The sequence below is a fragment of the Dama dama genome, chromosome 18 (assembly GCF_033118175.1).
Source record: "Dama dama isolate Ldn47 chromosome 18, ASM3311817v1, whole genome shotgun sequence".
In the NCBI taxonomy this organism is placed as follows: Eukaryota; Metazoa; Chordata; class Mammalia; order Artiodactyla; family Cervidae; genus Dama; species Dama dama.
Window position 1 is genome coordinate 22,480,856 of NC_083698.1, and position 27,109 is coordinate 22,507,964.

The 27,109-nt window shown below is 37.8% G+C and overlaps 1 protein-coding gene across 3 annotated transcripts in view; it reads right to left on the reverse strand.

Annotated features, from left to right (window-relative positions):
• The window catches only part of AGMO (alkylglycerol monooxygenase), a 362,881-nt gene that overhangs the window by 238,033 nt on the left and 97,739 nt on the right, over positions 1 to 27,109 (reverse strand). For all 3 annotated transcript variants that reach the window (XM_061165005.1, XM_061165006.1, XM_061165007.1), the window contains exon 4: positions 1,365 to 1,468. In XM_061165005.1, the coding sequence (XP_061020988.1) occupies positions 1,365 to 1,468 (104 nt within the window). The remainder of the gene's footprint in view (positions 1 to 1,364; positions 1,469 to 27,109) is intronic.

Genomic DNA, 27,109 nt, shown 5'->3' on the forward strand with positions numbered 1-27,109 from the left:
GGAATGGTTTTGGTCACTGACTCATGTACAACATTATGAACCTCTTCCATAGTTTTTCAGGTATTCTGTCTACCAGATCTAAACCCTTGAATCTATTCATCACCTCCACTGTATAATCAAGAGGGATTTGATTTAGGTCATACCTGAATGGCCTAGTGGTTTTCCCTACTTTCTTCAATTTAATTCTGAATTTTGCAATAAGGAGCTCATGATCTGAGCCATAGTCAGCTCTAAGTCTTGTTTTTGCTGACTGCATAGAGCTTCTCCAGCTTCAGCTGCAAAGAATATAATCAGTTTGATTTCAGTATTGACCATCTGATGATGTCCATGTATAGAGTCATCTCTTTTGTTGTTGGACAAAAGTGTTTGCTATGACCAGTGGGTTCTCTTGGCAAAACTCTGTTAGCATTTGCTCTGCTTCATTTTGTACTCCAAAGCTAAACTTGCCTGTTACTCCAAGCATCTTGACTTCCTACTTTTGCATTCCAATCCCCTATGATGAAAAGGACATCTTTTTTGATGTTAGTTCTAGAAGGTCTTATAGGTCTTCATAGAACCAGTCAACTTCAGCTTTTTCACAATCACTGGTTGGGGCATAGATGGATTATTGTGTTGTTGAATGGTCTGCCTTGGAAATGAACCAAGATCATTCTGTTGTTTTCAAGATTGCACCCAAGTACTGCATTTTGGACTCTTTTGTCTACTATTAGGTCTACCAAGTACTGCATTTTGGACTCTTTTGTCTACCATTTCTTCTAATGGATTCTTCCCCACATTAGTAGATATAATGGTCATTTGAATTAAATTTGCCCATTCCCATTCATTTTAGTTCAGTGATTCCTAAGACATCAATGTTCACTCTTATCATCTCCTTCTTGACCACTACCAATTTACCTTGATTCATGGACCTAACATTCCAGGTTCCTATGCAATATTGCTTATAGCATCGGATTTTACTTTCACCACCAGACACATCCACAACTAAGTACTGTTTCCACTTTGGCCCAGTTGCTTCATTCTTTCTGGAGCTACTAGTACTGTATTACTAATTGTTACTAATTAGTACTATTACTATTAGCTTCTTAGTTGTCAGTAAATAAGGGTTAGCCAGACACTTTCTCACCTTTCCATACACCTCAGAGTGAGTTTTGGGCTGTCAAATAAAAGAGTACCTTTGGACAACACCACTTGTTTCTTATGTGTCTGGCTTCACAGAGGAGAAAGAAACAGTCTCTGGCCTTATAGAGGAGAAAGAAGTATTTTAGCAGTAAACACTTTCCATTCGTTTACTCAGAAGAAGAAATAGGAACAGCTGTGACTGAATGAAATTATACTATCACATGAATTCAGTTTTGTAAACTTACCCAGGAAGTGTAAATTTGGAGGACGGATTGTCTCAGTGCTGTGGATAAGTTATAGCCTTCAGAACTGTGGTGCGTTTGGTGACCAGCCCACATAATGTTAACCTCTGCAAAACACATAATTTGAAATGAGCCATGAGAATAAGAACAAAGCAACTTCCATTTTCAGTTGTGTATGCTGCTCTGTTGAATGAGAAAGAAAAATCTGGAACATCTCTGGAAAAAGCAGGTCAATATAATTATAATTAAAATAAGCTGCCTTGAATCATTTTTAGAAGCAGAGAGGAAATAAATTATAAATAAAACTGAAACATAGACAATAAATATGTATAGTGTATATGATATAATTAAATGCCTCCAGCAAACTGAAATGGCTTCCAAAATTTACACTTTGCTAACATATTACAATATAACAGATCATAAAAGCTAACTTGTAATGTTTGAACAAAACAGTCAATGCACTGTGATGATTTTTCAGCATGTGGTAACATATTTCTAATTAAAGAAGAATACTCTGATGGGAGAAATAGTGTATAAATTTAAAAATGAAATATTATACCATATTCTCCCCAATGGCTTTTTATTTATTTTTTTTCCAATGGCTTTTTAATAAATTTCAAAATACTGGAATAAGAGACAATGGAAAATAATATTTGGCCCTAAGATTTAATGTTTCAGTTTTATTTATAGATATGTATATTAATAACTAATAGTTACATATATTTCTTCCCATATCTCACCAATGCATTAAGCATTATTCAAATTGCCCTCATACTGTCTTGAAATTCATATAAATCCAAAAGATAGTTGTTTGTCTTTTCTGCAGCAATATGCTTCTCTAATGACCATCTAATTGTATGGAATTTAAAAAACAGGCCCATATTTTTCATTCTGCCCTCATTATTTCATTTTCTACCAAAATTACATATCAAAATTCTATATAGTCTATATTATTAGAAGAACGTATGTTCTTAGCTAAATAAATTTTGTCTTTTGCTACAAATATAGAAGATAGAATTAACCATATGATATGACAGTCACCCCTGCCAGTATACATTGAAAATTTAAAAAAAAACAAAAATAGGTTTGGATGCATTGGAACTGAACAGTGAACCTAACAGTGAAAATACTGAGTTATTGGTCTTTGCAACTGCCTCATAGTCAGAGTTATAAAGAACCCATCTGCTAATGCAGGAGACATAGAGATGCGTAATATGTTTTCTTCTTTTTTTTTTTTTTATGTTTTCTTCTTATAACCTCTTCTTATAACCTTTTCAACTTCTTATAACCTCTACAGACCTAGGGTTAGATTCCTAGGTCAGGAATATCCCCTGGGGGGTGGCATGGGAACCCACTCGAGTATTCTTGCCTGGAGAATCCCACGGACAGAGGACCCTGGTGGGCTACGGTCCACAGGGTCACAAAGAGTTGGATAAGACTGAAGCAACTTGGCATGGACACACACACACGTTAAAATACATGGCACATGGCAGAATAATTTGTTAGAGTTTTAGTGAAACACATGGATATACGGAGAGATAGACATAAATAAGAGTCAATCTTGGTGGACTTTTCTTAGCCAAGGAAAAGCTTTCATTTAGGAAATGAAAGCTCTGTGAGCAATCTATACAAAGTGAAAGTGGCTCAGTTGTCTCTTTGAGACCCCATGGACTATACAGTCCATGGAATTCTCCAGGCCAGAATACTGGAGTGGGTAGCCTTTCCCTTCTCCAGGGGATCTTCCCAACCCAGGGATTGAACTGCAGTCTCCTGCATTGCAGGCGGATTCTTTACCAACTGAGCTATCAGGGAAACCACAATCTATATAGGGAGTTACCAAACAAAATGTGCAAAAAGAGTTTTGGTAAACAAATGAAATATAAGAAAGATTTAATTCTGTGAGAATGAAATTATGAACAGGATTATGAATAGATAGGCTTATCAGAAGTCATTTCTATTCAAGTCATATATTTTCAAGTGAGGCAAGTATTTTCACAAGACATCAGTTTATATCTAACTTAGATTCTAATTGGTCCACACTTTTTTAATCATTCCTAGTAATGACCCTGTGTTTCTACACACAAGTAATGAAGGAAACTGTTCTTACACAAATAAGAAATACTTCACCATAATGACCTCAAACTTCCCAGGCATAATCCCTGAAATAACCTAGAACCTAAATCTGTGGTTTATTGATTAGCCTATATAACTATGAATGAGAGAGGTACAAAGAATTCCATGACACTCAAAATCTTCAGATGTTGTATGGAATATTATTAAGAGACAATAAATCTAATGAACATACTAAATCTTTTAAAGCTTCTTACAGATTCAACATTTGAAGTCATCTAAACACCATTTTCTCTTTAGAACATACTCATTATTGAACATTTCAGAATGTATCACAAAGAAACTTCACTATGAATCAAAACTATTTCATTGGACCTTTCAGAATTTGTGTAAAAAATTCATCATAATATATCCATGCTTCAAGTTCATAAGAGGATGAGCTAAGTAGATGATGTGATTAGATGGCAATAATATATATTGGAACTACCTTCTTATAACCTCCACAGAAGCTAAATGGTGGAACAAAGAATCCACCAGGGTGGAGGTTAAAGACCTGTCTCTATAGTTGTTTTAAAAGCATTGACTTCCTATCAAAAACTGTGTGTAACACAAGCCTTTATTCAATGAAGTACAGCTGTATAAACAGATTACAGTAACTGGATCCCACTGCCTCACCTCTGTTACTTTTCAGAATTGGGGAAAACAAGAAATACAGAAAGTAAATTATTTTCAAAGGTGGCTTTAAAAATACATTTTTAGAAAATTGTTCCAATAGTACTTTGGTAAATAAGATATATTTAACAGTACATTTACAAATATGTTCATCTTCCCTAATATTTGAATTGATGAGTTGTCTTCTCTAAGGAAGAAAAACAAATGTTAAAGAGAAAAACTGATATGATCACAATAAATTTTCAGTAAAAATTCATATAAGTTGTCATCAATAATAATTTTATTTTTCTATAAGAAAATTACTGATTATAAAACTTATGGTATATTATTATAGTTTTTCAATATTAGAAATAACAATGCTATTAATACTTCCCATTGCCAAAATATATATTTCTTTACATATATTTTATTTATACATTAACTATTCATTCAATTTGGCCAAATTTAATGTAATATATGTGTGTATGTATGTTATATTCTTGAGTTTGCTATCTTGTTTCTTTTTTATTAAAGTCCAACTTATTTACAATGAAATATATCCTTTTTGATATTGAGTTCTATGAACTTTTACCAAACAAATACAACTGTGCAATCACTGTCAATATCAAGATATGGAACAGTTTTTATTTTCCCGAAAGATATGGAATAGTTATGATCACCCCAAAGTTCTCTCTTCTATTTTGTGTCTGGCAGGCTAACTATAACATGGCTCCCAGATTCAGATGATAAGATTCTCGGGGAACTTGGGACAGTTTAATGTGTTTTGGGTATGAAATAAGAATCCATGGGATCCAGAGGGCTTCCTATGGGAGGCAGTCTCTAAGGCGGTCCCCAATGATTCCTGTCTACTGGTATTGAACTCCCTGTATAAACTCTTCCCTTGAAGGTGGTTGGATCTGACTTCCTTTCAGTAAATGTAGGGCTTTCCTGGTGGCTCAGTGGTAAAGAACTTGCCTGCAATGCAGAAGACCCAGATTTGATCCCTGGGTCAGGAAGATCCCCTGGAGAATGGAATGGCTACCCACTCTAGTATTCTTGCCTGGAAAATTCCACGGACAGAGGACCCTGGTGGGTTCATGGGGTCTCAGAGAGTTTGACACAACTGAGGGGTCCAAAAGTTCAGACACAACTGAGTGACTAATGCTTTTCTGCTAAATATACTTTTGACAAAGGCGACCGGATGTCATTTCTGATATCAGGTGATAAAAAGACTGAGGCCGACATTTTGGGTGCTCTTACATCGTCACACGCTCTGTCTGAGGAAAGTCGGCTGCCATGTTGCAAGCTGCCTTTTGGAGAAGTACATATGACAGGGAACTAGGAAAGGCCTCAGGTTAACCAGTTAGCAAGGAGCTAAGCTCCTCAACCCAAATTCCACAAGAAATTGAATCTTGCCAAAAACCATGTATGTGACTTTAGTAGCAGATCCTCTCCAATTTGAGTCTTCAGATAACACTGCAGCCAGGAACTAGCTTACTGCTTAATTGCAACCTCATGAAAGACTGGAGACCAGAAGTATTCATCTAAGCTGCCTGCTGATTTCTGACGCACAGAAGTTGCAAGAGAAGCCATGGATATATTACAAAGCAATGGACCATTAATACAGTGATCAGTTCCCCTTGATCTTACACTCTGTCTCTAGCATCCACTGGTATGGTGTCTTACACATGTTGTTGGTATTTAGCTAAGTCAGGTTGAACTCTTTTGCAACCCCGTTGGCTGTAGCCTGCCAGGCTCCTCTGTCCATGGGATTCTCCAGGCAAGAATACTGGAGTGAGTTGCCATTTCCTCCTCCAGGGAATCTTTCCAACACAGGGATTGAACCTGTGACACCTGTATTGGCAGGAGGATACCTTACCACTGAGTCACCAGGAAAGCCCTTTTTTTCTCTTGTTTTGCTTTTTTAAGGATGTCATATAAGTGAATTATTGTGTATTAGGCCTTTGAGTTTGGTTTCTTGCACTTAGCATAATGTATCACAGACTCCTCCATTTTGCTGTGTTTTTCAGTAGTTTGTTCCCACTTTTTGCTGAGTAGCATTCCATTTGAATGACATGCCAGAGTTTTTGTTTTGTTTTGATCCACTTAGTAGTTGAAAATTTCAAGTGTTTCTAGTACTTGGCAATTACAAATGAAGCATCTATAAATTTTCTAGCACATTTTTTAGGTGGACATATTTTCATTTTACTTTGATACATACTCGAGTGAGAGTACTGAACTGTATGGGATGTTTACATTAGGTTGTCAAAAAAACAAATCATTTTCCAAAATGACCATGCCTTTTTGTATTATCACAGCAGTAAATGAGAGTTAAAGGTCCTCCACATTTTTTATGGCACCTGACACTATTAATTTTATTTTTATTTATATTTGATAATATTCTAATAAGTGTATATCATTATCACATTGAAATTTTAATCTACACTGCTGCAGTGGCAAATGACAATAGTCACTTCTTCATGTGCATTTTTGCCATTGACATGTCTTTTTGGTCTATTCAATATTAGTGCCTTGAATTTAATTGGGTTGCTTTTTTATTATCGAGTTTTGAGATTTTTTTATATATACTGTGCACAAACATTTTCTCCTTATGAAGTGTCTTATGAAGAACATTGTGTTTTAATTTTGATAAAACCCAATTTATATACTTGAGAGTTTTATTAAAAGATACTTTTAGTATATGTAAGAACAGAAATTACTTTGAAGAAACTTATCAGAATGATGAAAAATTTGCAAACAGAGTAAACTTGTAATCCAGAGGCTAACAGATTCTATATGCATTACACATCTAAAGTATATCTAAATAAGTTGCCTATCTGATATCTTGTCACCTATAAAGTGGACAGAAATAATTTTCTATGTTAATCTGAGCCATAAACACAGGTCTACAAGGAATGGTCACAGCTGTATGATAACTATTTAATCTTCAGCAGCGACAGGCCAGGAAGTTTTGGGGCACCCTGGGGGTGATGATGTTGCCTTCACTCATAATGTGAAAAACCTTCAAGTTATAAAGGAAAAAATGTGAGGCCTATTTGTAATATGTTAGTGATGTTTAGCACCAAGAAAGTCATGTTAGTAACACTTTATGGAACATTTAGCATAGCCAAACATGGAACATGAGAACTGAACTACAAGGGGCCTTATAAAGTTACTTAGTTCAAATTCTTTATTTTATAACTAATAAAAATGAAATTGAAAAGAAGAGGGGAAAAATTTACATTGGAGGAAAAGAAAGCTTTTTAAAATTTTCTCTCTCTCAACAGTGATTTATCTGGGGCATTCACCCCCATCTTGGACTTTTCTTTCTCCTTCAGAAATGGAGGTGAGTGGGGCCAAGTATTCTGTGGGTCCCAATTGACACATATTTGCTGATGTCCAGGAAGTAAAGGACAAACAGAGCTCAAAACACATGATTGAATGATGGTGCTAGGCATCTAGAATTAGCACAACTGCCTATTGCTTTTTACAGAAAATCTAACACTATAAAGCACTGAACTTATCAGTTTTTGAATGATAACAACTGTCACTTTGAATCTGAAAATACTGAGTATAAGTGAACCTTTCAAAATTTGTCCTAACTCTTCCCAACAGATAAACATGATTGATAAGTGATTTCAAAAAATTAAGTTAATTAAGTAATCAAGATAATACTAACAGACTCAAACTATCAAACTGAAGTCTAAATGGGAAATGTAAGCTGATGAATAACAATGAATAGATCCTCATTTATTTTTCTATTCTTTACTCAAGGAACTGATGGTGATGTCATCAATTTTACCATCACACTTTCATTCACTTCCTATAGTAGCAAATCAACTTGATCAAAAAATTGATAATACTGCAAATTCATTCAATGAATAGAGAGTGATATTCAGTTCAGTTGCTCAGTCGTGTTCAACTCTTTGTAATCCCATGGACTGCAGCATGCCAGGCTTGCCTGTTCACAACCAACACTTGGACCTTGCTCAAACTCATGTCCATCGAGTTGGTGATGCCATCCAACCATCTCCTTCTCCTCCTGCCTTCAATCTCTCCCAGCACCAGGGTCTTTTCCAATGAGTCAGTTCTTCGCATCAGGTGGCCAAAGTATTGGAGTTTCAGCTTCAGTATCAATCCTTCCAATGAATACTTAGGACTGATTTCCTTTAGGATGGACTGGCTGGATCTCCCTGCAGTCCAAGAGACTCTCAAGAGTCTTCTCCAACACCACAGTTCAAAAGCATCAATTCTTCAGGGCTCAAACTTTCTTTATAGTCCAAGTCTCACATGACTATATAGTCCAACTCTCACATTTCCATACATGACTAATGGAAAAACCACAGCCTTGACTAGACAGACCTTTGTGGACAAAGTAATGTCTCTGCTTTTTAATATGCTGTCTAGGTTGGTCATAGCTCTTCTTCCAAGGAGCAAGCATCTTTTAATTTCATGGCTGCAGTCACTATTTGCAGTGATTTTGGAGCCCAAGAAAATAAAGTTTGTCACTGTTTCCATTGTTTCCCCATCTATTTGCCATGAAGTGATGGGACAAGATGCCATGATCTTAGTTTTCCGAATGTTGAGTTTTAAGCTGACTTTTCTTCTTTCACTTTCATCAAGAGGCTCTTTAGTTCTTCTTCGCTTTCTGCCATAAGGTGTCATCTGCGTATCTGAGGTTATTGACATTTCTCCGAGCAATCTTTGATTCCAGCTTGTGCTTCATCCAGCTCGGCATTTCATATGATGTATTCTGCATATAAGTTAAATAAGCAGGGTGACAATATACAGCCTTGATGTAGTCCTTTTCCGATTTGGAACCAGTCTGTTGTTTTATGTGAAGTCCTAACTTTTGCTTCTTGACTTGCATACAGATTTCTCAGGAAGCAGGTAAGGTGATCTGGTATTCCTATTTCTTTCAAAATTTTCCACAGTTTATTGTGATCCACACAGATAAAAGCTTTGGCATAGTCAATAAAGAAGAAGTAGATGTTTTTCTGGAAACTCTCTTGCCTTTTTGATGATCCAACAGATGTTGGCAATTTGATCTCTGGTTCCTCTGCCTTTTCTAAAACCAGCTTGAACATCTGGACATTCACGCTTCACGTATTGCTGAAGCCTGGCTAGGAGAATTTTGAGCATTATTTTGCTAGCATGTGAGATGAGTGCAACTGTGTGGTAGTTTGAACATTCTTTGGCATTGCCTTTATTATGGATTGGAATGAAAATTGACTTTTTCCAGTCCTGTGGCCACTGTTGCGTTTTCCAAATCTGCTGACATATTGAGTGCAGCACTTTCACAGCATCATCTTTTAGGATTCGTGATAGTTAACTGGAATTTCATCACCTCCACTAGCTTTGTTCTTAGTGATGCTTCCTCAGGCCCACTTGACTTCACATTCCAGGATATCTGGCTCTAGGTGAGTGATCATACCCTTGTGGTTATTTGGGTCACGAAGATCTGTTTTGTATAGTTTTCTGTGTATTCTTGACATCTCTTCCTAATATCATCTTCTTCTGTTAGGTCTATACATTTTCTGTCCTTTATCGTGCCCATCTTTGCATGAATTATTCCCTTGGTATCTCTAATTTTCTTGAAGAGATCTCTAGTTTTTCCCATTCTGTTGTTTTCCTCTATTTCTTTGCACTGATCACTGAGGGAGGCTTCTTATCTTTCCTTGCTATTCTTTGGAACTCTGCATTCAAATGGATATATCTTTCCTTTTCTCTTTTGCCTTTTACTTCTCTTCTTTTCTCAGTGATTTGTAAGGCCTCCTTAGACAGCCATTTTGCCTTTTTTCATTTCTTTTTCTTGGGGATGGTCTTGATCACAGACTCCTGTGCAATGTCACAAAGCTCCATCCATAGTTCTCCAGGCACCCTGTCTATCAGATCTGATCCTTGAATCTATTTGTCACTTCCACTGTATAATCGTAAAGGATTTGATTCAAATCATACCTGAATGGTCTAGTGGTTTTCCCTACTTTCTTCAATTTAAGACTGAATTTGGCAATAAGGAGTTCATGATCTGAGTCACAGTCAGCCTCCAGTCTTGTTTTTGCTGACCGTATAGAGCTTTTCCATCTTTGGCTGCAAACAATATAATCAATCTGATTTCGGTATCGACCATCTGGTGACGTCCATGTGTAGAGTCTTCTCTGTGTTGTTGGGAAAGGGTGTTTGCTATGACCAGTGTGTTCTCTTGGCAAAACTCTGTTTGCCTTTGACCCGCTTAATTTTGTACTCCAAGGCCAAATTTGCATGTTACTCCATGTATCTCTTAACTTCCTACTGTTGCATTCCAGTCCCCTATAATGATAAGGACATCTTTTTTAGGTGTTAGTTCTAGAAGGTCTTGTAGGTCTTTAGAGAACCATTCAACTTCAGTTTCTTCAGCTGAGGCATAGGCTTGGATTACTGTGTTGTTGAGGCATAGACTTGGATTACTGTGTTGTTGAATGGTTTGCCTTGGAAACAAACAGAGATCATTCTGTCCTTTTAGAGACTGCACCTAAGAACTGTATTCCAGACTCTTTTGTTGATTATTAGGGCTACTCCATTTCTTCTAAGAAATTCTTGCCCACAGTAGTAGATATTATGGTCATCTGAGTTAAATTCACCCACTCCAGTTCATTTTAGTTCACTGATTCCTAAAATGTCAATGTTCACTCTTGCCATCTCCTGTCATGCACACACTTCCTCAACATAAAAACTGAGAGCACTTTGAAAACAATACAGTTTTGAGAGAAGTTTGAAGAGACCACAGCTGATGTCAGAAAGACTCAAACTATCTACAACTTTACAGACGGCGCATTGGTTCAACATCTGGAATGGGATGGAAAGGAGAGCACAATAACAAGAAAACTGGAAGATGGGAAATTAGTGGTGGTATGCATCATGAACAATGTTACCTGTACTTGGGTCTATGAAAAAGTAGAGTAAAAATTCCATCATCATTTTGCACAGAAATTAGTTGCAAGGATGAACAAGCTCAGTTCAATGAACAAATCTCCATACCTCTTTTTTTTTCATTATTGCATTCAGTTATCTTTATCACAAACAATTAAACTATTTCAAAGTGCTGGTGTAATTAGGGTCATCTCTTTGGTTAGTAAATAAATCTGTTTGTGCTAAAAAAAGAAAGCTTCTGTAAGCTTCATCATTCTCCATGTACATCCCTCTGCTCCTAGTCATTTTGTGCGCTGAGATTTGCCAAGTCTAAATATTCTTTCTGTTGATATTAGGCCATGGGCTAATAGCTCTAGGCCATGGGCCAAGTGATCTGCTAGAAGATCCTCATTCCATCTCTGGTGATACTTGGAAGGAGCTCTTCCCCACTCATAGGAAAAAAGTATTATTGTACTAAAGTACTAAACGGCTTGAAAACTGGTATCTCTAAGAATATAACAGATGAGCAAAGAGAGATTTGGGGTTAAAGGAGATTCCCATACCTTTCAACTGTTGAAAATTAGCTGTGTTTATAGAAAAGTGAGGACTCCCCTTGTGGCTCAGCTGGGGAAGAAACTGCCTGCCATGTGGGAGACCTAGGTTTGATCCCTGGGTTGGGAAGATCCCCTGGGGGAGGGCATGACAACTTACTCCAGTATTCTTGCCTGGAGAAGCCCATGGACAGAGGAGGGCAGAGGAGGACTGGTGGGCTACAGTCCATGGGGTCGCAAGAGTTGGACACAACTGAGCAACTAACACACGCATACACACTCATACAGAAAAATTATCCTTCTCTCCAAAAGTTGGCAGAATTAGATAAAAATCCTTCGAAATCAAAGTTATCAGTATTACATTTTAAAAGAATTATGAAGCTGACAGTTATTATGTCTCACAAAGGCCACTTATCTACTGAATGAAACCAAATTCTAGTGCATGTGGATGTTGATTAGCAGCAGAAACAGTAGCATCATGGCTTTAGGTTTTGGGACTGTTAGTCATTTCATCATGGGATTTACCATATACCCAGATTAAAAAGGAATCCACATGCTTTGCATAGAACAAAAATCAAGAAATCATCCAGAGGATTTAATGACATCCATTTGGCATTCATAATGACCTAAAGTAGCACAATCCAAAGGAAGAAACCATGGGAGAAGAACTGTCTTTATGTCAATAGATTTAGCTACGATTGGCAAGCACTCCTACAACACTCCTTCTGTGCAGCGTGCTCGCCTGTGGTGAGACACAATGAACTTGTGCTGTATTATGTCTGGAATAATGACTTCTATAATCTATCTCCACAAGCCACAGAATCCAAGAACACATTGACCTCCAAAGTTTGAAAGGAGAGCAATGTTAAGGAAGTGAACGGGAAAGCAAAACAACCAGGGATTGTCAGGAAAAGACAGGAAAGCCAGGAAAAAAAAAAATGGCACTAAAACCACAGTTAGAAAGTGCCTGCAAAGTGTCTTTATTCTCCCTCTCTAAACCTTATGAGTGGATGGGGATTATCCTTGTCAATGGCAACAAAAACCTACCTGGATCTCTTTGCCAATAATAAGGGCTTACTATAGGTCTTACTGTTTTGCCTTTGTGTTCTGAAACTAATTTTTACTGCTTCATTGCAAATGAGTAAGAAGCTTGCAAGATTACTGAATTTGCAAGAAATGTGATGGTGTCCATCGGAAGGTGCCAGAGTGAATCAGGATTAGATGTCCCAGTTGGAACAGGTCAGTCTATCCTTTGGTTTCATTTTGAGATAGATTAGCATGGTCACTGGTCTTTGAGAAACCTATATGCATCTGATGGATTTTTGTTCTACATGTTTGAGAACTGTTGTTCCTCACTATGTTATTATTGCTTGTTGACACCTCATAGAACTGAATGTTCTTTGTTACTCTGTTGAGTTACTTTGCCCTTTCATCTCTTACCTGCAAAGTAAATGTATGTCTGAAATCTGAATATATATCTGATTTTGAAAGGAGGCTATCAATAACTATAAGTCTCACTACTACTGGAGGAAGAGGTCTCATGGAATATTCTTTGACCATTGAAAAATGGAAGTGGTTATGCAGGAACATAGCTTCCATTACTCTAATAGAAGTAACCTCATATTCTACCCTTTAAGTCTCTAAGCATGACTCCATTGCTATATGACCTTCAAATGTTATTTGTTAAATTAATTCATCATTTTCTGCCCATGCTTCCTTTTTCTGTTTCTGATCTTGTAATATGACAACTATACCTTTGATCACTTCCTTTTCCTCTCCCCAACCCTCACTAAGATTTCACAATTGGCTTCAATCAATCCATCAAGTTACCTGATTCTTTCCTTTCCTATCACATACCTGCTGTCCTAGGTGAAGGCCTCATTGCCTCGGTACAGTCAGTAAATAATCACTGTGCGCTATCTATGTGTAAGAAACTGCCCTTATATCACTCACAGTCTAGTGAAGGTTAGCAAACTGACATTACAGGCCAAAGTCCAGCCCACCAACTGTTCCATACAGCCAACAAGCTAAAATAGTTTTCACATTTTTAAATGACTGAAGTAGAATTAGAAGAGGAACAGTTTGTGACACATGAATAGTACATTAAAAAAAAAAAAGAAATGCATATCTTCATTTTTTTTTTTCCCATGTATCCTCCATTTTCTGGGCACCTTGAACACCCTGAACACTTTCCTGGTCACCTGTATCTGTGTGACCTGTCAAAATATTCTCCATTTTTCAAAAAATGTCATTTTCTCTGAGCAATCATACTTGGTCTTTCCAGCTACAATTATTACACAATCTTTATTACTCCTAGGCCTCTAATACCACAAATACTAGGTTATTTTCCTCCCCTATTTTATGAGTTTCTTTTTAAAAAGTATGTATTTATGTGCCCATGCTGGGTCTAGTGGCAGGCAGGATCTTTAGTGAGGCATGTGAACTCTTAGTTGTAGCAAGTGGGATCTAGTTCCCTGACCAGGGATCAAACCTGGGTCCCGTGAATTAGGAGCTCGAGTCTTAGCCACTGGACTATGTGGGAAGTCCCATAAGCTTCTTAATTAGAGGGATTAATTTGTCCATTTTGTATTTTTCACAGCACCTACTATTAACTTTGCATAGTAGATCACTAGTATATTTTCTTGATTAAACTTATGCTTACCAAATAAAACTGTTTCATTTGAATAATCAATGACCAAATAAATAACTATTGATTTTATCTGTGAAATACATGTATTTTCACTAGTGAAATCAATGCTTTTACAATTTTTCTTTTTCCTTCATACTGATTTCATCGCTCTAATTTCAGTCATATCTAAACATTCCACTTTGTAAAACATGAACCATTAACCTTCCTTTCCTTAATTTGTTTTTATCTCAAATGTCTTAAAAGAGTAATTTATTCACTTATTTACCTCGAATTCATTCTTAAACTCATTGTCAATATCACTTAGTTCTCTCCAAAATCATAATTGGTCCTTTTTTTCTTGCCAAAACTAAAGATCTCATTCTAGATGTCATCCTATTTGAACTTTTTGAAACAGTTGCTTTCTGAAACACTGCTTCTGTCTTGAAAATCTTTTCCTTTGGCTTCAGTAACCACCCCCCCCCACCCCCCCACCCCCCGCCTTGCTCCCAGTTTTCTCTTTATTCATTCAGGTGTAATTCCCTGACTTCCTCCCTGATTCGTTTGGGACAAACTCTTGTTTTCTTTGCTCCTCATTCTCACTGTTTTTCATAGTGTGAAATGACTGCAGTAATCACTTAACCAAAAGTTGATGGCTCCAGAATACTTCAGTCTACAGGTTTCCATTGACTCTGGGCCTGAATTCCTTTTAGGAAATTCTACACATATTGAGCTTGTGTTATGGTCTTATTTTCTGTCCCTTGTTATCCTTCTTTCTCAATGGGATTACTATCATCTTGGCCACCCAGGCAAGGGAGATGACAGCCAGGGAAGGTCTCAAAGCAGAACTAGATCTCAATGCTTTTTATATCCTTCTGACCGCTCTTTTGATATTTAGGCACTGCTTAGTACATAATGAGGAAAAAAACCCAGAATCATTAAATGATTTTTTTTCAATAAATGACTTTATATTAGCTTGTGATATTGTCTTCTAAAACACTGTAGCAAACAGGCCTAAAAGTTGGTTTTATTACTAATAGGAACAACCATATATAAGAGAAAGTATAAAGAGAAAAGTAGAGTGGCAAAGGCAACATGGAAAAACATCATTACTTGTGAAAGTCAGTAATAAATTATGAGATTTTTTCCTCAAAGAATTGATATTTTAGGAAATATCAATAAGGAACAGTATGTGAAGAAACTCAAAAACTACTTGACACAAACTCTAAAATAATGAGCTTCCCAGGTGGCACTAGAGGTAAAGAATCCCCCCTGCCAAGGCAGTAGACATGAGATGCAGATTCGATCCCTGGGTCAGGAAGATCCCCTGGAGGACGGCACAACAACCCACTCCAGTATTCTTGCCTGGAAAATCCCATGGACAGAGGAGCCTAGCAGGCTACAGTCCATAGTGTTGCAAAGAGTCAGCCTGAGCACACCCACATGCACACTGAAATAATGAGATAGCTTTTACACTAAAGAAAAATTTCCTCTAATTCCTCAAGGTATCTTAAATATTATTAAATTGTGTGCTACTTTCCCTCTAGTCCTCAAGTTAGAACATCAAACTTGGAGCCTGTGCCCCTGATGCTGTTTATAAATTTCTTTAACAATTTGCAAGGAGTCATGACTACAGTTATCTCACCTGCTAACAATTAAGCTTACCTTACTTTTACTTGAATATATATAATTTGATATGCTTAGGTTGGAAGAATATGAATGTGATACAGTACTTCAGTATTATTTTTCACAAGCCTCGAATATTAAAAAAAAAAAAAATCAAAAATTAAGGCTACACAAAGTTCTCTAAAAATTCTTAAATCCCCAAATGGAAAACAAAGAAATTGTCAACACACAAAAGGCTATCCCCATAGTTCTGTTGCTATGTAACCCCCACTTACTCATAACATCCAAAGAAAGTTAGGGATTTGCTGCATCCCCTTATCTCTCTCTTCTGCCATTCCAAATATGGGTGTCTGTTCTGTGAACTGAACTTAAAGTTACCCCATCAAAGACAGAGTGCCAGATTTTTTACTGAAAAATTACTCTTTCCTAGGAGGACCACTGTATCGATATTTCAATATAATTTTGAAAACGAGTTGTTGAAAATGTTTTATAATGTCATCAGTATCCAGAATTGTTATTTTTAAAGTTATTTTGCAAGCAATGAAGATCAATGAAATAGGCTGCCAGTGGTGGCTCAGCAATAAAGGATCTGCCTGCCAATGCAGGAGAGGCGGGTTCTATCCCTGGGTCCAGAAGATCACCTGGAGAAGGAAATGGCAACTCACTCCAGTGTTCTTGCCTGAGAAATCCCATGGGCAGAGGAGCCTGGTGGGCTACAGTCCAGAAGGTCACAAAGAGTCAGACACAACTTAGTGACTAAATAACAACAACAAAAAGTCACAAAGCAAAATATTATCCAGGTTTAAGGCACACACTCAACATTTCTCAGCACAATCTAACACTCAGGAGTCCACAATAACTTGCCTTTTGATCCCTGAGCTTTGCAGTGCAGTGTGAATTTAGCAGCCACAAATCTATTAACAGTAATAAAACAAATCTCTGTAGGTCAAAACAATGATTTGAACACATTTCACCTAGTAGTTTCCTCTTTCCTTGTGATCAACCTGTCTGAAACCTTGTCCAATGACCAAAAATCCCTGGTGTTGCATAATGTGATTTCCTATAATGATGTCACGTTTGATGCCACAGACCATGCAAAACAGATTAACTGTGACCGAATTAGCTTTCTAAGGCCAGCTGATATGCACAAGTAAAGCATGAAACATACTCATACATTGAGAGGCAATTAAATGACTCTCAAACACTATGCCATAAATAATTTAAACCTCATAAATATCTACCTTATAAAGTAGAGATTGTTTTTTATTTGTTTCTTTAAATATCCATCATGATGACCTAAGTCATTTCAGAGCATTTTCATCTTGGGGAAACTTATTAGGAAAATGCTTTGGTGGTTTTTTTTTTGGTTGGATAATGCCTCGTTTGTTCTTTTTAGAGTTCTTATTTTCATAGGTTCTTGGTTGTCTTTTGGAAAGATTGATGTTTGGTGTCACTGCTAGGAAGTGCAAACTGTTCAGCCTCACTGCAACCTATGTCCTCACCCTCTTGCTCCACAGGATACCACATACTTTGGCAGCCAGTGTTCAGAAGGGAAGTGTTTTAATGGTAATAAGTGATGCCAGTGAAACCTTTACCCCAGTGCTCAAAACTTGGTGATTGGAGCCTGAGGAACCAAATAGCGGAACTGAAGGGAATAAATGACCATGTTAGCTGAAAGGGACCGATGCTGTTTATCTAGCCAATGCTAAAAGAGATTCAAAATTTCCTCTGTCATTAAACTTTTCACCAAAATATCATCCTCAGGGTAACCTGGGAGAATCTGGATCTATTTAAGGATGCCTTGACCCTTTTCTTCCATACGTAAGAGTTTAGTGATCAATTGTGTTAATAATAGCAATTGTCAGAGTGCTTTTTAGAAGTAATTTCCACAGTATAACATGTTCCAGTTATACCTCCACCCCTATGGAGAGTCAAGCAATAGGAGGGAAGCCCTTGCACTGGAAGTAAAATGAAAAGAATTTATATAAGATGACATGAAGCAGGTGTTTGAGACACATTGAGCTCCCTACTGGCAGAAAAAAAAAGTGCTATTCTGGAAGCAGTATGTTGAGAAGCTGTGTGATGGTGGCAAAGTCATTTAATTTAAAGTCTGCAATGTTCTCATCTCAATGAGTGAGTGAAGGTATTGTTTTTCATGAAGAACAATATGCCTACCTTTACAATATCAAGCAGAAATAGAATAGGAACTTTTCTTCTGAATAGATGAGTTGGATTCTGATTGATAGAAATGAGTTATTCACTTGATTGCCTCAGTCTAAATTACCTTAGTCAAAATTGGCTTAGTCAAAATTACCAAATCCAGTGAAAACAGCTAACTACATGGGGACCTCACCTACCATGTTGGTCTATTTCCATGCTTTAATCAAATTACCTAGTTCTTTGAACCATCCAATGAAATTGACATCCAGTTTTTCACAAGCAAAAATTAAGGAGGAAAAGTCAGCTTAATCTTAACGGCCATGAGTAATTTCTCTAATAGTTTAGATCGGTTTTTGTTTGTTTCTTTTAGCTTTTGCCTAGGTCACTGCCAAAACTATATCAAATATAAGTATTAATAAAATTTTAATACTGCTTTTGAATTAGAGACACCAAAAAGCAATCATAAAAGGCGGAGGGGGGGTAGTAAAGACAAAAAATGATTCTTACAAGTAGTTGTGAGCCCAGGTGAAGGCAGTCTGAGAGAGAAATGAAATATACACTGAAGAGTGAAAATGTATATAGTTCTAGGCAGATACTTAACAGTGAGTTAACTCTTATTTTCTTGCTGTTTTAAAGAAGAGGAAATTGAGGAAACAACTTTTCAAGGTCACAGCTAGAAAGATGCAGAGCCAGAGTCTGAATCCAAGCCTATCCGGCCCCAGGGACCACACTTTTTCCTGAGTTCTAATGTACGTACCTGCTCACCTCTCTGCAAGAGATAAAACATACGTGAGTGATGCATAGTGTCTACTTTTAAAAGTTTGTTGTTTAGACAGAAAGAGAAGATAAAGACTTTCATATGAAAAAGTAAATGTTATAAAAGTGTAAACCGAAACCGCTGGGGCCAGATTAGTTTTGTAAGCACTACACATAATGGAGATTAGGGAAAGACATAGCTGAGACTTGATTACTTAGGTTATATCCTCAGAAAAGGTTAGATTCAAAGTTCGGCCTGAATGTTAATCATTTCTAGAAGACTGAAGTTTAGCATACTAAGAGACTAACTTTCATTTAAAATATACAGAATGCAAAATAATTGTTATAGTATGCACTTAGTCACTCAGCCTTGTCCAACTCTTTGTGACCCTGTGGACTGTAGCCCATCAGGCTCTTCTGTCCATGGGATTTTTCAGACAAGAAATACTGGAGTGGTTTGCCATTTCATTCTCCAGGGGTTCTTCTGAACCCAGGGATCATACCCACATCTCCTCTATCTCCTGCATTGCAGGCAGATTCTTTACCCCCTGAACCATCTGTGAAGGTCTTTTGTTATAGTATGCCTTCCTTTAAAACAAACTCAAAACACTGACATTGAGATCAATTCTATTTATTTATTTTTTTTTACTTTTAAAAAGTATTACTTGGTTTAACAAAGGTAAAGAACTACTTGGTTTAGTACTTTAAAAAATAACTTTATGTGTATTTTTAGGAACTATTACTAACGTTCAAAGTGAAGAATACAAAACATAAACAATTTCATAACGTTCCATTTAGGGAAAGGAAAAATGGAATTCAAACATCTCCTGTTTTAAATAAAGAAGGATCACTTAACACTTCATCACATCTTAAAAGCCCCTTTTCTCAAATTTTACAATAAAAAGTTTTAAGACATAGACATGTAAATGAATTTCTGCTCAACTTTTTCTCCAATTTAATTTTCTTTAAAAGTGAAGTTTTAGTAAAATATCATAAATGATTTCTATTGGAACAGCTAAATATTTTAAATTTCTATTTCAGTTCACTAAATTTACTGAAAATATCTTTTTTCCTCAGAATATTTGTGCTAGTATATATCAACAAAAATATCTATTTAAGTGTATTTACTTTTGAAAAGAAAGAAAGGAACAAGTCCCTCGAGAGATTTCAGAATGAGTATTTACATAAATAGGGCTTGCTCCGTGGCTCAGTGGTAAAGAATCTGCCTGCAATGCAGGAGGCCTGCAGGATACACGGTTTGATCCCTGGATGAGAAGATCCTCAGGAGAAGGAAATGGCAACCTATTCCAGTATTCTTGCATGGAAATCTTCAAGGACAGAGGAGCCTGGTGGGCCACAGTCCATGGGGTCACCAAGAGTTGGACACGACTAAGTGACAAAACAACGACATGTTAACATAAATGAGATTACTCAGCTTCGGTAGTATACTCACAATTGTGCACACACACACACACACACGCACACACTAATGCAAAGTGTCTGATATTATTATCAATGCATAAAGCTATTGGATGCTATACCTTTTTAGCAATAAAATATGATCCTAGCAATTAAATGCACATGAGCATGTGCTACTCTCTTTGGTTTTACTGAAAGGCCTGCTGCTAGCCAATTCATTGCTCTAATACAATGTCTGAGAGGCCTTACAAATAGCTGTGAAATGAAGAGAAGAGAAAAGCAAAGGAAAAAAGGAAAGATATTCCCATTTGATTGCAGAGTTCCAAAGAATAGCCAGGAGAGATAAGAAAACCTTTCTCAGTGATCAATGCAAAGAAATGGAGGAAAACAACAGAATGGGAAAGACTAGAGATCTCTTCCAGAAAATTAGAGAACATTTTCATGCTTCATTTTCGTTTCAAGGGAACACTTCATGCAAAAATGGGCTCAGTAAAGGACATAAATGGTATGGACCTAGCAGAAGCAAAAGATATTAAGAAGAGGTGGCAAGAATACACAGAAGAACTGTACAAAAAAGATCTTCACTATCCAGATAAACACAATGCTGTGATCACTCCGCTAGAGCCAGACATCCTGGAATGTGAAGTCAACTGGGCCTTAGAAAGCATCACTACGAACAAAGCTAGTGGATATGATGGAATTCCAGTTGAGCTATTTCAAATCCTGAAAGATGCTGCTGTGAAAGTGCTGCACTCAATATGCCAGCACATTTGGAAAACTCAGCAGTGGCCACAGGACTGGGAAAGGTCAGTTTTCATTCCAATCCCTAAGAAGGGCAATCCCAAAGAATGCTCAAACTACCACACAATGGCACTCATCTCACACGATAGTAAGGTAATGCTCAAAATTCTCCAGGCCAGGCTTCAGCAATACATGAACCGAGAACTTCCAGATGTTCAAGCTGGTTTTAGAAAAGGCAGAGGAACCAGAGATCAAATTGCCGACATCCACTGGATCATAAAAAAGCAAGACAGTTCCAGAAAAACATCTATTTCTGCTTTATTGACTATGCCAAAGCCTTCGACTGTGTGGATCACAATAAACTGTGGAAAATTCTGAAGGAGATGGGAATACCAGACCACCTGACCTACCTCTTGAGAAACCTGTATGCAGGTCAGGAAGCAACAGTTAGAACTGGACATGGAACAACAGACTGGTTCCAAATCAGGAAAGGAGTACTTCAAGGCTGTATATTGTCACCCTGCTTATTTAACTTATATGCAGAGTACGTCATGAGAAACACTGGGAAGAAGCACAAGCTGGAATCAAGATTGCTGGGAGAAATATCAATAACCTCAGATATGCAGATGACACCAGCCTTATGGCAGAAAGTGAAGAGGAACTAAAAAGCCTCTTGATGAAAGTGAAAGAGGAGAGTGAAAAAGTTGGCTTAAAGCGCAACATTCAGAAAACTAAGATCATGGCATCTGGTTCCATCACCTCATGGGAAATAGATGGGGAGACAGTGGAAACAGTGTCAGACTTTATTTTGGGGGGCTCCAAAAATCACTGCAGATGGTGATTGCAGCCATGAAATTAAAAGACGCTTACTCCTTGGAAGGAAAGTTAGGACCAACCTAGATAGCATATTAAAAAGCAGAGACACTACTTTGCTAACAAAGGTTCATCTGATCAAGGCTATGCTTTTTCCAGTGGTCATGTATGGATGTGAGAGTTGGACTGTGAAGAAAGCTGAGCACCAAAAAATTGATGCTTTTGAACTGTGGTTTTGGAGAAGATTCTTGAGAGTCCCTTGGACTGCAAGGAGATCCAACCAGTCCATCCTGAAGGAGATAAGTCCTGGGTGTTCATTGGAAGGACTGATGCTGAAGCTGAAACTCCAATACTTTGGCCACCTCATGCGAAGAGTTGACTCTTTGGAAAAGACCCTGAATCTCGGAGGGAATAGGGACAGGAGGAGAAGGGGACGACAGAGGATGAGATGGCTGGATGGCATCACCGACTCAAAGGGCATGAGTTTGAATAAACTCTGAGAGTTTGTGATGGACAGGGAGGCCTGGTGTGCTGTGATTCATGGGGTCGCAAAGAGCTGGACACGACTGAGCAACTAACTGAACTGAACCCATCAGAAAAATTTTTAACTTATCTTGAAGAAATAGATTTAGGAATCAAAACATGAAATACTGACAAGTAAATTGTTTTATGCAATACTTTGGAAGGGGCAAAAATAAAATTTGAACTAAAATAAAGAAAAAAGTTTTCAATAATATTTATTACTATGTAAACAAAAGACCTGGAACTGACTGTGGCTAAAACCATCAGTTCCTTATTGCAAAATGCAAGCTCAAGTTGAAGAAAGTAGGGAAAACGACTGGGCCATTCAGAGATAACCTAAATCAAATCCCTTATGATTATACAGTGGAGGTGATGAAAAGATTCAATGGACTAGATCTGGTAGACAGAGTGCCTGAAGATCTATGGACAGAAGTTCATAAGATTGTATAGGAGGTGGTAACCAAAACCATCCCCAAGAAAAGAAATGCATGAAGACAAATGGTTGTCTGAAGAGGCCTGCCAAATACTGAGAAAAGAGAAGCAAAAGGCAAAGGAGAAAGGGAAAGATATTCCCAACTGAATGAAGAGTTCCAGAGAATAGCAAGGAGAGATTACAAAGCCATCCTAAGTGATCAATGCAAAGAAATAGAGGAAAACAGCAGAGTAGATAAGACCAGAGAACTCTTTAAGAAAACTGTAGATACCAACGGAACATTCCATGCAAAGATAGGCACAATAAAGGACAAAAATGGCAAGGAACTAACAGAAAAAGAAGAGATTAAGAAAAGGAAGCAAGAATAAACAGAACTAAATTAAAAAGTTCTTAATGACCCACATAACCATGATGGTGAAGTCACTCATCTAAAGACAGATATCCTGGAGTGTGAAGTCAAGTGGGCCTTAGAAAGCATTACTATGAACAAAGCCAGTGAAGGTGATGGAATTCCAGACGAGCTGCTTCAAATCCTAAAAGATGATGCTGTGAAAGTGCTGCACTCAATATGTCAGCAAATTTAGAAAACTCAGCAGCAGGCACACGTTGGAAATGTTAAATTTTCATTTCAATCCCAAAGAAGGGCAATGCCAAAGAACGTTCAAGTTCAGTTCAGTCGCACAGTGGTGTCTGACACTTTGTGACCCCATGGACTGCAGCACACCAGACTTCCCTGTCCATCACCAGCTCCTGAAGCTTGTGCAAACTCATGTCCATCGAGTCAGTGATGACATCCACCTGTCGTCCCCTTCTCCTCCAGCCTTCAATCTTTCCCAGCATCAGGGTCCTTTCAAATGAGTCAATTCTTTGCATCAGGTAGCCAAAGTATTGCAGTTTCAGCTTCAACATCAGTCCTTCCAATCAATCTTCAGGACTGATTTCCTTTAGGATGGACTGGTTGGATCTCCTTGCAGTCCAAAGGACTCTCAAGAGTCTTCTCCAACACCACAGTTCAAAAGCATCAATTCTTCGGTGTTCAGCTTTCTTTATTGTCCAACTCTCACATGCATACATGACTACTGAAAAACCATAGCTTTGACTAGATGGACCTTTGTTGGTAAACTAATGTCTCTGCTTTTTAATATGTTGTCTAGGTTGGTCATAGCTTTTCTTGCAAGGAGCAAGCGTCTTTTAATTTCATGGCTGCAGTCAATATCTGCAGTGAATTTTGGAGCCCATGAAAATAAAGTCTGTCACTATTTCCAGTTTCCTCATCTATTTGCCATGAAGTTACGGGACTGGAAGCCGTGATCTTAGTTTTTTGAATGTTGAGTTTTAAGCCAGCTTTTTCACTCTCCTCTTCCACTTTCATCAAGAGGGTTTTTAGTTCCTCTTTGCTTTCTCCAATAAGAGTGGTGTCATCTGCATATCAGAGATTATTGATATTTATCCCATTAATCTTGATTCCAGTTTGTTCTTTATCCAATCCAGCATTTCTCATGATGTACTCTGCATTTACATTATTAAGTAAAGTAACAATACACTTGATGTACTAGTTTCCCAATTTGGAATCAGTCCATTGTTCATGTCTGGTTCTAACTGTTGCTTCTTGACCTGCATTGAGGTTTCTCTGGAGCCAGGTAAAGTGATCTGCTATTCCCATCTCTTGAAGAATTTTCCACAGTTTGCTGTGATCCATACAAAGGCTGCAGAGTAGTCAATGAAACAAGCTGATGTTTTTCTGGAATTCCCTTGCTTTTTCTATGATTCAGAGGATGTTGCCAATTTGATCTCTGGTTCCTCTGCCTTTTCTAAATCCAGCTTGCACATCTGGAAGTTCATGGTTCATGTACTGTTGAAGCTCAACTTGGGTAATCTGAACGTTATTTTGCTAGCCTGTGAGATGAGTGCAATTGTGTGGTAGCTTGAACATTCTTTGGCATTGCCTTTTTGGACTGGAATGAAAACTGACCTCTTTCAGTCCTGTAGCTTCTACTGAGTTTTCCAAATTTGCTGGCATATTGACTGCAGCACTTTCACAGCATCATCTTTCAGGATTTGCAGTAACTCAGCTGGAATATCATCACCTCCACTAGCTTTGTTCATAGTGAAGTTTCCTACGGCCCACTTGACTTTGCACTCCAGGATGTCTGCCTCTACGTGAGTGTTCACACCTTCATGGTTTTCTGCATCATGAAGATCTTTTTTGTACAGTTCTTCTGTGTATTCTTGCCACCTCTTCTTAATATCTTCTGCTTCTGTTAGTTCCATACTGTTTTACTCATTTATTGTGCCCATCTTTACATGAAATGTTCCCTTGGAATTTCTAATTTTCTTGAAGAGATCTATAGTCTTTCCCATTCTATTGTTTTCCTCTATTTCTTTGCATTATCAGAGTAATCCAAGTCTAAGTCCCAACCACTAATGCCAAAGAAGCTGAGGTTGCACAGTTTTATTAACACCTATAAGACCTTCTAGAACTACCACCACTAAATGATGTCCTTTTAATCATAGTGGACTGGAATGCAAAAGTAGGAAGTCAAGAGATACCTGGAGTAACAGGCAAGTCTGGCTTGGAGAACAAAATGAAGCAGGGTAAAAGCTAACTGAGTTTTGCCAAGAGAACACATTGATCATAGCAAAAAACCTCTTCAAACAACACAAGAGACAAATCTGTACATAGACATCAGCAGATGGTCAATACCAAAATGAGATTGATTATATTCTTTCAGCTGAACATGGAGAAGCTTTATACAGTCAGCAAAAATAAGACCTGGAACTGACTGCGGCTCAGATAATGAACTCCTTATTGCAAAATTCAGACTTAAGTTGAAGAAAGTAGGGAAAACCACTAGATCAGTTCAGTTCAGCTCAGTTCAGTCGCTCAGTCGTGTCCGACTCTTGTGACCCCATGAACAGCAGCACGCCTCCCTGTTCATCACCAACTCCTGGAGTTTACCCAAACTCATGTCCATTGATTCGGTGATGCCATCCAACCATCTCATCCTCTGTTGTTCCCTTCTCCTCCTACCCTCAATCTTTCCCAACATCAGGGTCCTTTCAAATGAGTCAGTTCTTCACATCAGGTGACCAAAGTACTGGAGTTTCAGCTTCAGCATTAGTCCTTCCAATGAACACCCAGGACTGATCTCCTTTAGGATGGACTGGTTGGATCTCCTTGCAGTCCAAAGGACTCTCAAGAGTCTTCTCCAACACCACAGTTCAAAAGCGTCAATTCTTCTGTGCTCAGCTTTCTTCACAGTCCAACTCTCACATCCATACATGACTACTGGAAAAACCATAGCCTTGTCTAGACGGACCTTTGTTGGCAAAGTAATGTCTCTGCTTTTCAATATGCTGTCTAGGTTGGTCATAACTTTCCTTCCAAGGAGTAAGTGTCTTTTAATTTCATAGCTGCAATCGCCATCTGCAGTGATTTTGGAGCCCCCAAAATATAAAGTCAGCCACTGTTTTCACTGTTTCTTTTTTGTACAGTTCTTCTGTATATTCTTGCCATCTCTTCTTAATACCTACTGCTTCTGTTAGATCCTTACCATTTATGTCCTTTATTTGAGCCCATCTTTGCATGAAACATTCCCTTGGTATCTCTAATTTTCTTGAAGAGATCTCTAGTCTTTCCCATTCTGTTGTTTTCCTCTATTTCTTTGCATTTATCACTGAGGAAGGCTTTCTTATCTCTCCTGGCTATTCTTTGGAACTCTGCATTCAAATGGGTATGTCTTTCCTTTTCTCCTTTGCCTTTTGCTTCTCTTCTTTTCACAGTTATTTGTAAGGCCTCCTCCGACAACCATTCTTCTTTTTTGCATTTCTTTTTCTTGGGGATGGTCTTCATCCCTGTCTCATGTACAGTGCCATGAACCTCCGTCCATAGTTCATCAGGCACTCTGTCTATCAGATCTAGTCCCCTGAATCTATTTCTCACTTCCACTGTATAATCATAAGGGGTTTGATTAGGGCATACCTGAATGGTCCAGTGGTTTTCCCCACTTTCTTCAATTTAAGTCTGAATTTGGCAATAAGGACTTCATGATTTTAGCCACAGTTAGTTCCTAGCCTTGTTTTTGCTGACTGTATAGAGCTTCTCTATCTTTGTCTGCAAAGAATATAATCAATCTGATTTCGGTGTTGACCATCTGTTGATGTCCATGTGTAGGGTCTTCTCTTGGGTTGTTGGAAGAGGGAGTTTTCTATGACCAATGAGTTCTCTTGGCAAAACTCTATTAGCCTTTGTCCTGCTTCATAAGGCCAAATTTGCCTGTTACTCCAGGTGTTCCTTGACTTCCTACTTTTGCATTCCAGTCCCCTATAATGAAAAGGATATCTTTTTTGGGTGTTAGTTCTAAAAGGTCTTGTAAGCCTTCATAAAACCGTTCAAGCTTCTTCAACATTACTGGTCAGGGCATAGACTTGGATTACCATGATATTGAATGGTTTTCCTTGGAAACGAACAGAGATCATTCTGTCATTTCCA